Below are 16,852 nucleotides of genomic sequence, written 5' to 3'. Positions count from 1 at the left end.
CTCCATTATCTCTCTGGTACCTTCCATGTCCCTGTGGTTCTCATTTCAGTCCTGCTTCCAGAAAGTTTGGGCTCTAGTTATCTCACTAAGCCGTGTACTTTTTATGACTGTATCTGCTTCTAGGTCTGAGTAATAGGAGGACAGAGACAAAAAGCAATGGCGTTTACCTTGCCCTTTTGGAATAAAAGCTCTGCAGATCAGAGAGGAAGGTTCACCTCAGATTTTTATGACTCCTACTGCTGCCACTGTTGTCCCCACTGCCACTATCACAGGATTGCTTGGCAGACAGGCCAGGAGAGAATGTAGAAACTTTTCTTAAAGGGGGGATTTCCCCTGCTTTCCCTAAGCATTAAGGGACCTTTCTCTTCCTTGATTTAAACTAGAGGTATTCCCTAGAGCTTCTCTATACATGCCCTAATAACCACTTTCAAGTTTGGGCTATGCTGAGTCCAGGAGAGAGAGAGAAAAATAATAAACTCACTGCTGGTTTGGTGGTACTTCAAATTCTTGTCTTCTTCCCAATCTGCATGCTACTATTTACTTTTTAAAATCCTCAAATAGCTGTTCCATTCTCCCATGTTTAATAGCTGCATTAAATGAAAGAGAAGGGTGGAGTGTGTTTACTCCAGTGTACCTTAAACTAGATAGTACCTTAAAGTACTAGATAGTACCTTAAACAGATAGTTTCTTCTCTGCAAAAAACAAAAAAAAACCCCAGTAAAAACCAGCATCTTGTAATTTAAAGATAATTACCAATGGAATTTTATTATTTTTACAATGCAAATGAAGCATCTCAATAATCTCAATATTTTCTAGGGTCATTACCATTCCAACCACTTAAAGACCAGAACTGGGGAGACTATGGCAAACGCAAAGTGACAACTTTGCTGCATCACTAGATTATTTAAGTATTAAAGACGTAAACCTTTGTAATATCTGGAAAAGCACTTTCTTCTGTATGAGTTTATACAGTTTCTGCATTTTTGCCATGTAATAATTGATAATACTCTATATACTGTAACAGAAGTGACCTACTAACCATATGCATTAAAATAACACAGGTTACCTTAATATTATTACATACTAATAACTAAACAAAAAGAAAAAAATGATGTATAAGGTATCAATTTTCTTCAATACTCTTATTGAAGAAAATTAATGATACAGAAAAATTTTTACTGTGATCAAGACAGGATCTTCTGATCATAAAAAGATTATTAAAATTTGATGATAGATGATATGCAGATTTTTAAAAAAGTACTAAGACTTCTCAAAACTTAGGAGACATGTACCAATACGTTTATGCTTGAAAGTCATGATAATCTAACTGTGGAGAGAAAGCTGGCTCAGAATAAAAGGAAGACAAATGGGATTTTTTTTTTAAGTTACCTAGGCAAGAATAACAAAAGAATAGCAAGAAGGAAAAGATTTAAAAGAATGTGTAAATAGTTTCATTTAGTCACTATTCTATCCTTAGCATCTAGAACCTAATACACTTTGGGGCACAGAGTAGGTGCTCCAAAATATTAGAGAAAATTGAATAAATGAAAAAAATAAAGAGGGAGACAGAGAAGTGGAAGGAAGATCATCTGAAATGAACCAATAAAAATTGAGTAAGAAGGACAAATAAAGAAGCACAGATCATATAATCGTCTAAGTATGTTTCCAGACCTTTCAGATATCAGCATTTAGAACATGATGAGGACTATCATCCTTTTTATATCTGATATATCTGAGACTCAGACCATTATAATGTACCAATAGCCAATGCTTTGTGGCTATCTGGATTGAAGAAAAGCAAGGTTGAGAAATATGGTGTGAAACCAGCTTCCAATATATGCAGCAAATTCTCATATGTTGATTTCTAGTAAGTTTAATTATTATTACTGGGGGATTAAATAATTAAATATCTAAGTTACCAAAATAATAGTTATAGCTTAAGATTTCTGAAATACGTACTTTTTAATGTATAATTTGTAATTCTGACTAATATGTAAAACTATGTCTCAAACATGTTCATTAATAATAGAGTGACGATACAGCTATTTTGCCTGGGGCATCCGTTTTATGCTTTTGTCCAAGCATAATTACTAATGATGCCTCCTTTAAGTTTTCAAAGTGTCTTAGTGTGGATTATTACCAATAGATGAAATTACAGGCCTTTATATTGCAAAGCTAGAGTCATGCCCCGGCCCAGTCTGACTGCCTTGGGTTTTCTTATTTTCTTCACTGGAGGCCTGAAGATTGGTGCATTTTCTTATATTCCATGCTGGTACCACCCAATTTACCTCCTTTGACACCAGTTTTCCCCACCCCTTTTCTCCTGCTCCACAGGGCAAGTGTTCAGATCCATATCATATTAGTGTGCTTTTGTTCATCACTAATGAGACAAGGGAAAAGAAATATTACATGTGGAGAACTTGCAAAGATTATAGGAATGTAGTAAATCCTTACAAAATCCTCTTGAAATGCTATCACTTTTCTACTGTCCCATCGGGTATGATAAGTGAAAATCTCTTTGAATCTCTCCCTTAACTTCTATTCTTTAACAAACATTTTCTTTTTTCTTATTCTGCTTTCCCACAGGGCCATAAACTGTATTTTCATCTAAGATGGCCTCATTTTCTTTCAGTTTATAAACCCCCAATTGATGTATAATAATATGCATCCTTTAGTCTGAATGCATTAGTTTCCTATTGCTGCATAACAAATTACTTAAGTAATGCAGTGACTGAAAGTAACCCCCCATTTATTACTGCACAGTTCTACAGGTCAGAAGTCTGGGACGGCTTAACTCTGCTGAGGGTCTCACAAGGCCAAAATTAAGACGTCATCCAGGCTGGACTCTTACCTAAAGGCTCTGGGGAAGTACTGGCTTCCAAACGCATTGAGGGTGCTGGCACAATTCAGTTCCTTGCCTCTGTTTTTTGAAGGGAGACTGTTAAGGTTAGATCTCCATATCTCAAGTTTAACGGAGGGACTGTAATTACATCTGCAAAATCCCTTCCAGCAGAGCAGTACCTAGATTAGTGATTGAATGAATAACCAGGGTACAGGAATCTTAGGAGTGTCATCTTTAGTATTCTGTCTACCACACTGAATATATTCCATTTGCATTTCTCAGAACATCTACATTAAAAACTGAGCAGCACTTCATGAAAACCTATCTCACACAAATATGATGACTTGTGGGTACCTGAACCTGGCACTCGTTTATATAAAATTATTTACATTTAATGCTGATGCATTCTTTAAGATATTTGATAATCTCTAAATTATATGTCCCACTAGACTGAATGGGCAAGAACCCCCAATATCATCCCTAATAAATGTATCTGAACTCCCTTGAAGACTTAATTACAGTACCAATTCATTTAGAAAGATTTATATAATAAAGGTTAACTTCATTGTTTGCCTAGCCCAAAGAATTACAAGTTTCAAAATATTGAACATTAAACTAATATGATTTTTTTGGTAGAAAAAATATAGTTCTAACCAAAAGGGTATTAAAGTAGAGAGATGATCTCAGTAATTTCTTTAAGTATTTTCAGTCTCTGAAATTCTCTGTTCTTTAGGTACCACAATGCAAGAGAAAATGCCATGACTGCTGTTTAATGAAAATTAAGCTACTTGACAGAAATTGGCTTGACCTCTTCTCCCTATCCAATAAAAATGGTTACTTCTGCTAAAATGTGGTTTGGAGAACATACTGGTGTTTGGAAAGGGAAGTGTCTGGAGATTCTCACATGTACACTGTTAACATAAAAGGGTTATTTAAGTATGTTTTAGTCTCTGAACATATTTCTTATTTGGCAGTTGCTTCATAGGTGGCCTGTATGCCTGTTTGACAATTTGCATGTACAGAAAATCTGAATTATTCAGAAGTGCACAGAAGAATAAACCATCATCCCAACCTGATGAAAGACACAAGGTTTATTAATAATGATGAAGCAATAGAATGCAGGGAGGGTTAAAGCATCCCTGAATTGGAAATCTGGTGGTAAAGAATGCACAGCTTCTCCTATCAACATGTATTAAAAAATATTCATAGCTGGAAACTCATACTGATCCAACACGTACCTTTGCCAGCTCTAAGTATCTACCAATTTTCTATACTATAAAGTCCTTAAAAGGTTTCATGAAACACACACACACGTGAACAATGACTATCACCATTGATTATCAATCACTGCCAGGTTACGGCAGAATTTCACAGAGTGTTCTGCAGAATCCTGGGCTTCCGTAACACCTCTTCAGTGAGTCTCCTAAGATCTTTTGAAGAGACCCACAGAGTCAAAACTGTCAACATTTGCACTGATGGTGCAAAAGCAATGGGAGGTAAAACTGCCTTCACTGTCAGTCATTTTATTTTTCACTGATATTCACTCCCAGGGGGAAAATGGCAATTTCACTTTGATATGTCCTAGATGAAGCAGTAATATGTATTAATTTTATTAAATCTGAACTCCTGAGTATATGTATTTTTTAATATTTTATGTAACAGAAAGGAAGCATGGATAAAGCATTTCTGCCACAGACTAAAAAAACATGTTGTCTCTAAGAAAAGTACTGTGAGATTGTTTGAATTCTGAGCTGAACTCCTTGTGCTTTTCGTTGAACACCATTTTTACTTGAAAGAATGTCTGACAGACAAACAAAGGTTATTCAGATTTGAGAATATGGCTGACACCCAAAAATGAACAAAGTGAATCTGTCACGCCAAGGAAACCAACTGATGGTAGGTTTGCTTTTTGGGTTTTTTTTGCCAATAATAAAATTCAAGCTTTCAACTAAAATTAGAATATTGGGAAACTTTCATCTGCTACTGTACACTTGGAAGCTTCCCAAAACTTAAGGAATTTTTCTGATGAGACAGATGGTGATACTGACAAATATGATTTATATATATATATTGTATAGTGAAATGTGTCAACATATAGAAGATCTGCCTAATACAGTGAACCAATATTTTCCAACTGACCAATCAATGATTCTCTAAAATGCTATCCATAGTTAAAACATCCACTTAAAGTGTGAGATACACCAACAGATATTAATGTAACGGAGTATAAATGATTACTGATATGCATTCAGAGTCTACATTGTTACAATCCACTAACCACTAAGACAATACCACTGAGTTTTAGTATACTTTCAATAAGAATATTCACAATAATCTGAAAATACTCATCCAATTTCCAACTACACATCTTTATGAGGTCAGATTTTCCTCATACACTTAAAGCAAAATAACAAATACCAACACCTTACATGCAGAAGCAGATATAAGATCCCTGCTGTCTTCTACGAGCCAGATATAAAGAGATTTGCAAAAATATAAAACAATTTCATGACTTCTCACTGCTGTTTGTTTTTAACACCAATTCTCCAAATCAGTGCCAGTGCGAGAAGTGGACTTATGTGACCAAGTGTAACTGTAGCATGTATAAGAATATATACAATAATGCTTTAAAAGTTTTTTCTTGGACTTCCACTTCTAGCATACAAATGCTGGAATAAAAATAGCAAAAAATCTTCTTAAATGCAAGGCTCTGTATACCAGTGAGGAGAATACTCCCATGAGCCTAAAGAAAAAGAAAGGAGAAATGCAGAGTTTGGAACTGGCACTAATGTGCTTGGCTGCCTGTGGGCACCTGCCAAACTAAAATCCAAAGGTATTCAGCTTTAGCCACCACACTGAGACAAAGACAGCACCTGTCATCCAAATTGGAAAGGAAGATGTAAAACTGTCCTTATTTGCAGATGACATGCTGTTAGATATAGAAAACCCTAAAGACCTCATCAAAACACTATTAGAACTAGTAAATGAATTCAGTAAAGTTGCAGGATACAAAATTAACATACAGAAATCTGTTGTATTTATATACACTAATAACAAACTATCAGAAAGAGAAATAAAGAAAACAATCCTATTTACAATCTCACCAGAAAGAATAAAATAACTAGAAGCAAATTTAACCAAAGAGGTGAAAGATCTGTACTCTGAAAACTACAAGACATTGAGGAATGATATTGAAGATGATACAAACAAACGGAAAGATATACTGTGCTCATGGATTGGAAGAATATTATTAAAATGTCCACACTACCCAAAGCAATCTACAGAGTTAATGGAATCCCTATCAAAATGCCCATAGCATTTTTCACAGAACTAGAACAAACAGTCCGAAAATTTATATGAAACCACAAAAGACCCTGAATAGCCACAGCAATCTTAAGAAAGAAGAGCAAAGCTGGAGGTTTCACACGGCCTGATTTCAAACTATATTACAAAGCTATAGTAATCAAAACAGTATGGTACTGGCATAAAAACAGATACATAGATCAATGAAACAGAATAGAGAGCCCAGGTAGATCACATTAAAAAGAGTTCAGACTGATAGCTGATTTCTCAACAGCAACAATGGATGCCAGAAGGCAGGTGAACTAGATCTACGATGTGCTGAAACAAAACAAAACAAAACAATGTACCCAGAATATTAGGCTTCTACACTCAGTTAAAATACCTCTCAAGAATGAGAATGAAATTAAAACATTTTAAGCCTAACAAAACTTTAAAGGCTTGCGACCAGCACATCTTTCCTAAAGGAAATTCTAATTCTAATATCATTTCAGTCAGCAAGAGAAAATGGTCAGAAGAAAGATCTGAGTTGTAAGAAAGAATGAAGAACTAATAAAATTATAAATATGTGAGCAAGGCTAATTAAGCACTGTCTACAGAAAACCATAACAACATCTTGCGAGTTTTAAAAATTAAATGAAATTCTTAAAAATGATAATACCTTACAATCAAGGCAGGGTGTGTGAAGTGTTCTAAGCACCATGTATTCCTGAGAGAGAGAAACAAGCTTAACTTTAGACTTTGATAACTTATGTTTGCATGTTTACATTTCTAGGGTAAATGTATCTTCTCAGGCTCACCTGCTGAATTCTCATCCTCTAACTGAAAATGAAAATGTTGAAATTCTTCAAAGTTTGAGGCTTTATACCTTATCACCTCTATGCTCTCCCACCAGGTGATATTTTCCAGTTAAACACGACACATACACACTGTGGTTTGTTCATTCATCAAACACTGATCAATTAATGTACTCTTGATTGATGACTACTAATGTTCTGTTACATGTCTTTAGTGCACATAGGATTATCTTAGGTATATGCTTAAGAATGGAATTAATGGTCACAGGTTATATATATGCCAGTTTTAGTAGATACTGCCAAACGTTTTCTAGAGTGGTTATACCAATTTATGTTCCTTCCAGAAGCATAAAAGTGTTCCATAGATTCACATTCTTCCCGCCACTTGATAATGTCAGACTTTTAATTTTATCAGTCTCATTGGTAGAAATCTTTTAATCTGAATGTGTATTTCCCATATTACTAATGAGGTTGATATCTTTTCGTTTTAAAAAAATTCACCCTTGATGTATTCTCTTCTAAAAATGGTGGTTAACGTTTTTGCCCTACATTAGTACCCCCCTTATCCATCAGGGATATGTTCTAGACACCCAGTGGATGCCTGAAATCACAAATAGTACCAAACCCTATATATACTATGTTTTTCCCTATACATATGTACCTATGATAAGGTTTAATTTATAAATTAGGCACTGTAACACATTAACAATAATAAGAACAATTATAACAATACCCTGTAATAAAACTTATGAACATGTGATCTCTCTCTCTCTCAAACATCTCATTGCACAAATTTAATGCGTTTTCCATCTTAACTAAGCTTTTATTATGCTCTGTGGCCATAACTTTAGCAGTTTGAGGTGCGACAGCAAAACAAGTATGAATTTCTTTTTCCTTCTTCACAATTTCATGGATACAAGACTTGTTCTTACTGGAGATCTTAGCAACCTCAGCATATGATCTCTTTCTGTTCTTATCAAGTCCAGAACTTTCACCTTTTCACTTAAAGGAAGCACTTAATGGCTTCTCTTTGGCATATCCATATTGGCAGCATCACAACTCTTGTGCTTTAGGGTTGGTTATTAAGTGAAATGAGGGTTACTTGAACACAGGCACCACAATACTTCAGCAGTCGACCTGATAACCAAGCTGGCTAATAAGTGGCTAACACTGGAGGAAGGAATGATTGAGGTCCCAGGTGGGACAGAACAAGGTGGTGGGAGATTTCATCACGCTACTTAGAATGGTGTGCAGTTTGAAACTTCCAAATTGTTTATTTCTGATATTTTCCATTTATTATTTCAGACCTTGGATGACTGAAGTAACTGAAACCACAGAAAGCGAAACCTCGGATAAGGGGGACACTGTATTTAGCATGTCTATCTGCTTATTTATTTCTTACTGATTTAGGGAAGTTGGGTTTTTTTTTTGTTTTTTTTAAATTTATTTTTGGCTGTGTTGGGTCTTTGTAGCTGCGTACGGGCTTTCTCTAGTTGCGGTGAGCAGGGGCTACTCTTTGTTGTGGTGCCCGGGCTTCTCATTGCGGTGGCTTCTCTTGTTGCAGAGCACGGGCTCTATAGTGTGTGGGTTTCAGTAGTTGTGGCGCACGGGCTCAGCAGTTGTGGCTCGCAGGCTCAGTAGTTGTAGTTCACAGGCTCTAGAGCGCAGGTTCAGTAGTTGTGGCACACAGGCTTATTTGCTCTGCGGCATGTGGGATCTTCCCGGACCAGGGCTCAAATCCATGTCCCCTGCATTGGCAGGCAGATTCTTAACAACTGCGCCACCAGAGAAGTCCCAGAGAAGTTGTTTTTATACTCTGGGTTCTGATACTTTGTTGGTTACATGTGTTGCAATTATTATAGAACACTAATTCCAAGATTCACATTATTTCACATTGTGATACATCTTAAAATAATGTCTTACAATTAGAATTCATCATATTTTTTCTTTAGAAAAAAGAAACGTAAAATAATGGCATATCTTAAAATTAATGACAATGAAGGCACCTTAAAAAATCCATGAGATATGGTGTGTTCTCCCTGAGAGAAGCTTGGTTTCTTCCTCTACTGTCAATATGATATCTTATGATAGAACTTTTCAATATAAATATAGTTGAATTCATTAAGCATTTCCTTCATGATTAACATTTTTTGTGTCCTTTTTCAGAAATTTGTCTCTACCTCAAAAATAAAATTATATTTTTATATTTTCTTTTCTAAAGTAAAAAAATTTAAACCATATGGAATTCGTTTCAACTTTTTTCCATCCGAATGTCTATCTTAATATCATGTTCCTCCTTTTCCAGTGTTCATTTCCCAAATATGTGCAACTGCATTGTCCTATTTATTATAGACCATATCTTGATACCTAATAGAGAAGATTTCCTCTCCATATTCTTTCTTCACTAGTCTCTTGGCAATTCTTAGGCCTATGCTCCTCCATATAACATTTAGAATCAGCCTTTCAATTTTCCTCCAAAATTCGTTAAAATTTTTAAAGAAATATGTTGTAGCAACAGATCAATTTGAGGGAAATAGATATTTGCATCATCTTTAGTCTTTCAGACCGTAAATACACTTTATCTTTTCATTGAGTCAGGTCTTCTTCACTGAATTTCAAGATAGCTCAATAATTTTCTCCATATGTTTTAGATATTTGTTATTATATTATATATTCCAAATAATTTTATTTTTTGTGTATTTTTTAATATATTTCAAAGAATTTTTAAATAAAATGTGTCACTGCCAATTGCTGGCATATAAAATGCCATTGGTTATTCAATATTGATTTGCTATCTAACCACCTAACTTTTCCATTAATTTAAACAATTAATTCCATATTCTCTATTTTTTTCAATGTAGACAATCATAACGTCCACATCATTTTAAGGCCTAAAAGTTCCAATGCACCATTGAACAGAAATAGTGAAAATAGAGTCCTGTCCTTGTTTCTGATTTCAAAAGGGATGCTTTTAATGCTCCACTATTTAAAAAAATACATTCGTATATTTTTTGTAAATATCTTTAACCTGGTTAATAAAGTTCCTACTCTGTCCTATTTTGCCAAGAGTTTTGAATTGCCTGAAAGATATTTTCTTTATCCATTGTGATGATCATATGGTTTTTATCTTTAATTGGATTACAGAGTTACATTTTAAGATTTTCTAATGTTAAACTACCCCTGTATTTCCAGAATAAATCTCAAATAAAATAACCCTACTTGGTTATTTAAAAAATACATTGTGAGATAATATCTGCTAATATTTGATTTAGAATTCTTTCTTTTATTTCCTGAGTGAGAATGGCTTATTATTTTTCCTTCTTACACTGTCTGCTTTAGAATATGGTAAGAAATTTATATGGTTTGAATTCACCTTTTTCTATTCTCTAAAATAGCTTGTATAATATTGGAATGATCTGTTTTCTGGAATTTTAGTAGAAATCATCTGTGAAGTCATCAGGGTTTGGCATTTTCTTGGAAAGATTTTAAAGGACTGATTAGATTTCGTAGATTGTTACTGGATGATATAGGTTCTTTTTTTGTCTAGTCTCTCAGCTAGAAATGGCCAACTGTAATTAATCATGTTTGTTAGCATAGCCCCAGTTCGTTGTTCCTTATATATATTTATATAACAGATCCAAATTTTAGTGTTTTATCTAATCCCAAACCCTTCACCAGTTCTTAAAACTACTGAGACAGAATTTTTGAACCCACAGTCTAAAGATTTAAGAATACCATGTTTCCTTACTCCTTCTCCGTAAGTTATGGGAGGGAGTAATTAATTATTGGAAAGTATATTGCTTTTCTATGGTTGCTGTTATCAAAAATATCACAAATTTAGTGGCTTAAAACACCCAAACTTGTTATCTTACAATTCTCTACGTTAGAAGTTTGACCCAGCTCCCACTGGCTAAAATCAATGTATCATGAGGCTGCCTGTGCTCCCTCTGAAGGCTCTAGTGGAGAATCTGTTTCCTTGCTTTTTCCATGTTCTAGATATTTCTTCACCTGGGGCTCCCTGACTCCATCCTCAAAACCAGTAATGACAAGTTGAATCCTTCTCACATCACATCTCTCTGTGCCTTTCTTCAGTAATCATATCTCTCTCCAGCTCTGAGCTTTTCTGCCTCCCTCTCCCCCTTTTGAGGACACTTGTGATCACACTGGGCATACCAGACTTCCTAGGATAATCTCCCTATTTTAACGTCAGTTGACTAGGAGCCTTAGTTCCACCTGCAAACTTCATTTCTCTTTGCTATGTAACCTAACATATTCCCAGGTTCCAGGTCCATTAGGACATGAACATCTTCGGGGCCCATTATTCTGCCTGCCACAGAAAGTAAGGCAACTTCACTAGCAATACCAGTAGTAATAGTTGGGACTTACATCTGGAATTATACTTTATTTCTCTTTCAATTTAAGGATAGCACCATAGTTCATCCAAACCTAAGGTTAAAAAACTTTGACTGAAACTATGACACAATTCTAATAGGCCACTGATTACAAAATTAATCTCAATTTCAGGAATGTTAAAAGGTGAACACACATATATTTGAGAATTGATATTTTGCTGATTAAAACATTTAATAGCATTTTTTTCATCCCAGTATCTATATACCTACCTACTAATCTGCCTAACTAAAACAACAAGAAAGAATGTGCTTGAGGAGGTAGTAAAACAACTTTTACTTTTTACCCTCTAAACAGCTTTTCAAACATAAGCTTAATAAATAAGTATGACTTATCAACTGAAACATTTATTTATTATAATCCATAGCACTGATACAGCCCGGCTCATTTAAAATGCACATACCTTTTGCATCAGTAAACAAGCAAAATATCCTATTGTTTCAAATTTTAAATGCTGGTAAGTAAAGGTACTTCCAAGCTTATATTTGCTATTTCTTTATATACTTTAATATACACAATTTTATTCTAAAACTTCATTCAAAGATATTTTTCTCACCTTCAGATTTCTAGTTGTATTGTCCTCGATTAACAAATGCATCATATTATAAAGGAAAGCTGCCTCTCATTATAGTAAGATCTGAGGCAGAGGTTAGCACCATGTGGCATTTACTAACAGTGATGCTGGACAAATGTGCAACTCCTCTGAAGGGAGTAAAAGAATGTGATAGAAACTAGTGCCTACTGAGTGCCAATTAAAAACTCTCTGCCTTTGTGAGGTCAATAACATAGGCTCTATTTTATAGGTGAGCAATTCAAACTTTCAAGGTGTTAAGTAATGTGTCCACATTCATGTAGGTAATAAATAGCAGAGCACTGATTTAAATCTAGATGTCTGACTTCAAAATTGATGTTCTGCTCTGTTTCAGCGTTTCCTTCATCTGTAAAGCAGTAATGATAACAAAACTAGAGAGTTTCAGAAAATAAATGAGAAAATGTCCATGAAAGTGTTGCTCAAGTTACAATGCGCAGTATAAGTATTACATTGCTTTTAAAATATAGGCATTTCTCTCCATTTACAATTCAAATTAATAACCTAAATTCAAAGCTTTTAACTGCTGTCTTTCCCCTCTCACTACACGTAGGAGAGTAGGGGAAATTTTCATGGTAAAGTAACCATTCAGGCCCATATTATCCAAACTAATAAATACTAAATCCACTTCTTTCCTCTCTCCTTCCTCTCTTTCAGTATTTTCACTATAGTATCCAACGTGAAATGGACTGACTTCACATCAGAAATAGATAAAAGAGGAAAGAAGGGATACATGAACTTAAGCATCTGACAAAAAAACAACCCATAATATTACAAGAGGAGATTTAAAAATGTGTGTCAATAGATATTCAATTGATTTAAGCTCTAAATCTCTTCTGTTTTGTTATGCTAGAGATTGAGAGGTGTTAAGATGACCAGTAGGCTACACATGCTTATTTAATTTGGGGGACAAATCACAGAGCAGTTTATCAGCACTCTCTTAATAAGAGTGGATATTATTAATATTGCCCCATATTCTTCTTCTCTTATAAAAGAGTATATGAGTATCAGGGAAGATCTATGCCTTAGGCTGCAAGCTACAGAAATGAGAACTTTAAATTGGCTTAAATAATAAGGATATTTATTGGCTTACACATTCAGAAGCCTAAAGGTTAGACTGGGTCCAAGGTGTGGAGGATGCCGTAATTCAACAATGTCATTGAGGATAAAGGCACCCTGCATCTCTCCATTCTGCAGTGTATGAATTCAGATTCATCTGAAGGCTAGTTTCCTTTGTGATTATAGTAATCATGGTTGCATCCTTCCTTGTTTACACGCAGTGGGGACAGACATGACCAAGCTTCAACCATGAAAAATGTTTCTTTCTTCAGCTTCACGAGGCAGACATAGGTTACAGGTCGCATGTCCCAACCATAGCAATGCCATATGCTGACTGGTTTAGGCCTGAGGTCCTGAAACGATCCCTTTGATAGGCCTGGACGAATCATGACCCAACTGTAGAGGAGTATCCTTTTCTACCTGGCATCACGGCTGCACAGTGGTGGATGCATGAGTGATAGGGTGGCAACCGCCATGCCTATTTCACACAAATGTCTTTATAAATCTTACCAATGTGTTATGTCTCTAGGCATAAGCATGGTTCGTGTGAAAAGAAGATTTTTTTTGTGGGGACAGGGATTGGGATAAAGAGACTACTCTTCTGATTTGGTTGTTAGAGGTTTTCATTTAATGTCCCCTAAAGAAATATCTCAGATTTTTACTCTGCTCAAGACTAAATATGAAAAAAGATGCTTGTCTCATATTTGGGATGAGAAAAAGAAATGCCACAAGATACAGAGGGGAAAACTAGGATTTAGTGATGCCAGAGAAGACCTTGAGAATCTAAGCACTCAGAAACACAGAGAGATCTCAGAAAGGACATTGGACCTTCCACATCCTATGCTATAATATTTAAAACTAGTTTTTATCAAGCTCTTAATGGCCAAGATGAACAGAGCTGGGGATGGATTACACCACTTTGCTACCGAACCATACATATTCTAATTATACTAATAATTCCAAATATACCAAGCTACCTCATTATTCAAATATGCTTCAACCCAGAAAATGTTTCACAGCATGAATATGCATGCTATTTCCAATTAGCAGATTTAGCAAGATATAAAACATAGTCACAGTCAAAAAGAAATTGGTTCGCCTCACATCAGTAACTGCTTTCTTAGTCCACGAGTCCATGCTGTAAAGAGGTGGTGAGAGTCCATAGTTATGGAAGATACTGCCCGAGTTGCTGATTTCTCTCAGATGCTCTACTAAGGCAAGAAGTTGATCTGTCTATATTAAGAGAAGGCTTTAGGGGCAACATAGTTGTTTAAGTAGAGGAAAAGGTAATTATTTTGGGACAAGCTTTATTGGTAATCAAATGCTTCCATGGTTAGGTTGATTAAAGCTATATATCAAGATTTAATTTCTGAAGATTCAGGCAAGAAGACAACAAAACTGCAGGAAGCAAGTTAGTTAACATTAGGAAGATCATCCCTAAATCAATTCAGCTTTTCCTTAGGTGTCCAGCTCATTTTATTCTTACAGTCCCTTCTAAATCAAACATTCCTTTGATTCCATCATCATCTGCTTCATACTATTATAACTATTTTCCACTTATTATCTCAGATTTAGTCATCTGAGGAGGCTGGTGAGAACGTAAGTTAACAGAACTAGTTAGAATTACTTTTTTAAGCACCAGTGGTGCTTAATTTATTCTGTTTTTGCTACTTTTTTATTGTTCGCCTCACAAGGAATAAATAACACCTCAACGATGGTTAAGTTAAAATACTCACTACACTATATTAATGAACCCCACATGACACATCAAAACCAGATCATGACTCTTAACTGCACCTTACAAATAACCCAATACTAATACCTTATTAAAACTATACAGGGACTTCCCTGGTGGTCCAGTGGTTAAGACTCCACGTTTCCAGCGCAGGGGGCGCGGGTTCAATCCCTGGTCGGGGAACTAAGATCCCACATGCCGCGCAGCGCGGCCCAAAAATAAAAAAACAAAAGACACTATACATATATATAGTGTCTTAAGACTAAACATATATACAAACAGTTATATAATTTTATCTATCTACAGTTTTAGCTATCTATCTTTTTAGATAGGTAAATTTATATACATGCATTTATATTAGCATTAATGTGGCATTTTCTCAAAATTAAGAACTGTGGTTCATGGATTCTACTGGCTACATGGTTACATTTTAGGGATTTTAGATATCCAGGACAAAATATAGAAAATTTGCTACTTCATGTACAGAAAATCCTCATTTGTCGGGCAAATTAGATGGACTTTCTTTCACAGTCTGCAAAGAACTTCAAATGTATAACTCAAAAACAAATCCATTAGCCTGAAAAAGGTCAATCCTACTGACATTAACATATTGTGCCTCAGTTTATGAATAATAATGTAATTTTATTGAATCCATGGGTATATTTCTGGGGGAAATATATAGTACACACAAGTATTTTATATATATAGTACATACATGTCTTCAGGCTGTTTCATTAATAACTGAAGTGGTGACAAACATATAGGTTGAAAATATATATCACTGACATTCTAAAAGTGTTTCATTCAAACTAGCACTTTCAAATAATTTTCTATATTTAAACAAATGGTGTGTTCAAGTTCCCCAGGTCTCCTCCAAACTGTAAAAATTTTTATGTACACTTACCAACAGTATCACATGGTTCATCTTTGTGTACACAGAAATCTTTCCTAGAAAGAAAAATAGAAAATATTGTTTCTTCCACAGAGTATGTGACTCATTTTTAATAGTTATAATGAATAATTGACCCATACTCTTTATCTCCAAGAATTTAATAAAACTGAAAATAAGATTAACTGATTTTTAATTCTAAGAAAATGTGAGAATTAAATTGTTATGATAATTTTTACCTGATACAATCCTGAAACATTGTGTCCTATTTCATATACAATATTTCATAAAAATTCCATCTTGTTTTGAATTTTATAGTATTTCATTTTTTTATTACAAGAAAAATATCTGGTATAAGGACATGGTTTTCTGTTTGAAAAATACTGTTAAGATCCCTACTTCACATGACATAAAAATAATTTCCAAATTGAAGATTTAAATGTAAGAAATACAATTTAAAACAACATAACATTTTATATCTTAAGATTGGCAACAGACTGATAATTTTAATAAAGGCATGAGGAAATTAGTATTTTTACATAGGTGGGATATTACCGTGAATAAAATTCTATAATTTTCTCTTTATTTAACTACCATATCTTGGAGAGCATTCCCTAACTAGTTATGAGCTTTAAAGGGAAACTATATGAAAGCAGAACTTTTTATCTACCTTTTACTAGCTTTGTGACCTTAGGGAATTTACTTAACCTTCTTGTGCCTCAGTCACTTCACCTAAAAAATAGAGGTAATAATGATATCTATTTACCACATAGATTTATTGTACAGCTTAGATGATTTAACATGTATAAAACATTTAAAACATAGGTTTTCTGTGTGGTTTGAATGAGTTAACACATACAAGGCATTTAAAACAATGCCAGGCACATAGAAAGCTCTCAAGTCAGTTGATGTTTTTGCTGTTTTTTTGTTGTTGCTGTTGCTTCTATTCCTGTGCCATAATTTAAGCAATTTCTTAGTAATGAGTATTTAGGTTCTATAGAATTTTTACTATTACAAACAATACAACAATTTGTGTGTGAAGGAGAAAGGAAAAAACTATTTTTATTCCTCTATTATAGCCATCTGAATGCCATTACGAAATGAAAAATAACTGTAATTTTTAAAATTTAATTTAATTAATTTATTTATTTATGGCTACGTTGGGTCTTCGTTGCTGCGCACGGGCTTTCTCTAGTTGCGGCGTGTGGTCTTCTCATTGCGGTGGCTTCTC

General features: G+C 34.6%; 1 protein-coding gene across 1 annotated transcript in view; it reads right to left on the bottom strand.

The window, feature by feature from the left end:
- The window catches only part of ADAMTS19 (ADAM metallopeptidase with thrombospondin type 1 motif 19), a 289,571-nt gene that overhangs the window by 167,229 nt on the left and 105,490 nt on the right, over window positions 1-16,852 (bottom strand). Inside the window, exon 7 of the mRNA XM_059919450.1 lies at window positions 15,637-15,680. Coding sequence (XP_059775433.1) covers window positions 15,637-15,680 — 44 coding nt within the window. The remainder of the gene's footprint in view (window positions 1-15,636; window positions 15,681-16,852) is intronic.

This window comes from Balaenoptera ricei, chromosome 3 (assembly GCF_028023285.1).
Source record: "Balaenoptera ricei isolate mBalRic1 chromosome 3, mBalRic1.hap2, whole genome shotgun sequence".
Taxonomy (NCBI): domain Eukaryota; kingdom Metazoa; phylum Chordata; class Mammalia; order Artiodactyla; family Balaenopteridae; genus Balaenoptera; species Balaenoptera ricei.
Note: the sequence above shows the minus strand (reverse complement) of the source record. Positions and strands in the feature narration are given on the sequence as shown.